At 60.4% G+C, this 1,655-nt stretch overlaps 1 protein-coding gene across 1 annotated transcript in view; it reads left to right on the top strand.

The window, feature by feature from the left end:
• The window catches only part of LOC119585732 (transient receptor potential channel pyrexia-like), a gene marked incomplete in the record, with an annotated part of 81,321 nt that overhangs the window by 72,528 nt on the left and 7,138 nt on the right, over positions 1-1,655 (top strand). The window contains 1 exon segment of the mRNA XM_037934424.1: positions 17-1,655. Within this exon segment, the coding sequence (XP_037790352.1) occupies positions 17-1,655 (1,639 nt within the window).

The following is a 1,655-nucleotide window of genomic DNA, read 5'->3' as shown; positions in this document are numbered from 1 at the left end:
CCCGCCTTCCCCGCAGGCGTGGTGATGGTGGCTGACGTGGAGAACCAGAAGACGCCGCTCGTGACGGCCATGGAGATGGGCAAGCCGCAGCTGCGGGCTGACTCCGTGAACGAGCTCCTGGAGCGGGACGACGATGCGGGGCTGCGACAGCTGGTGCAGAGGTTCTCGGAGGACCAGGTGCGGCGCCCCCAGCCCCTCCCCTCGCAGGCAGCCCACATTGTAACGTCCCTACACATCGCGGCGCAGAAGGGGAAGCTGAAATGCATGCGCGTCCTCCTGGACAACTCTCCCTCCGCGGACGTGCTCGACGCGCCCGACCACGACGGCAACACGCCCCTCATGGCGGGCGTGAAGGAGGCGCAGCACGAGGCTGTGAAGATGCTGCTGGAGGCCAAAGCTCACGTCAACGCGCGCAACAACAAAGGGCAAAGCGCGCTGCACATCATCACTTTCGCCATCCACAAGAACGCCAAACCCGAGGAGTCGCTGCGGAAAACGGCGAAACTTCTCCTCGACTGTCATGATATCGACTTGGAGGCTCACAACGGGTCCGGCCTCACTGCGCTGGCCACCGCCGCCAGGTATCTGCCGGAGGGAAGTGGTGCGCCGCGCTCTGGCTTCCTCATCGAGTTCTGCAGGAATCTGGTGGCAGCCGGAGCCTCTCTGGAGGAGACCGTCGGCTCCGAGGCCAGCGAGGACGTCCTGAGGAGGAAGCAGGCTCTGACAGCCGTTCTGATGGGCGTGGGGCGTGGCGATGCTCCGCCTCGACCAGCCCTTTCCAGATTCTTGGATCTGCTCGTCCTACGCAAGGGCGCCAAGGAAATAAAGGACTTCATGCCCAATAACTCCGCCAACTGCCGCCTGGGCTCCAAGTCGCTCCTCTTCTACGCCGTGGACTCCAACGACGAGGACCTGACGCGACTGTTCCTCGACCGCGGGGCCGACCCCTGGGCCGTCGAAATCACCAAGGTGCTGCCCATTTACCGCGCCGCCGCCAAGGGACACGCGCCCATCTTCGAGCTACTGCTGGAGCGCATGAAGACGAACGCGAGCAAAAAGGTAGATCTGCAGGAGCACACTTTTCACATTCTGAAGAAGCTGATCGAAAACAGTAGGCGGCAGAAAGGGGCTCCACCAGAAGTCGATCACCTGAAGTGCTTGGAAAGGATCCTGCAAAATGACGTCCTCTTGAACCTCAACCAGACCTTCCACGGCCAGACGATCCTGCACGAGGCCGCTGCCTTCAATAACCAGGACATGCTGTGCGAACTGCTGAGCAAGGGCGCCTTCCTCGGGGCGCATCGCAAAGTCAACGAGACGGACCGCGGCAACGTGCTCCCGTCTCTCCTTCCGAACACACTGGAACGCGCGATGGACAACTGTATCTCAAACCTCCCAACCAACGTGGACGAAGCCGAAGTCGAGGCCGAGCTGGAGAACATGCTCGGGGACAACTATACTCTCAAACTTGACTACAGATTTCTCCTTCCGCCAGGCAGCTCGGAGCAGAATGTCGAGCAGCAGCGAATTAGCGAGTTAGGGACCTTAATGGATATCAGCAAAAGCAAGCGACATCGCAACACCATCAAACACCCTCTCGTAGAAACCTTCCTGTATGCCAAGTGGCGCAAAGCACTGCCATATTACATAGCCAA

The sequence above is a fragment of the Penaeus monodon genome, chromosome 20 (assembly GCF_015228065.2).
Source record: "Penaeus monodon isolate SGIC_2016 chromosome 20, NSTDA_Pmon_1, whole genome shotgun sequence".
In the NCBI taxonomy this organism is placed as follows: Eukaryota; Metazoa; Arthropoda; class Malacostraca; order Decapoda; family Penaeidae; genus Penaeus; species Penaeus monodon.
This window is presented reverse-complemented; position numbering and strand designations above follow the sequence as displayed.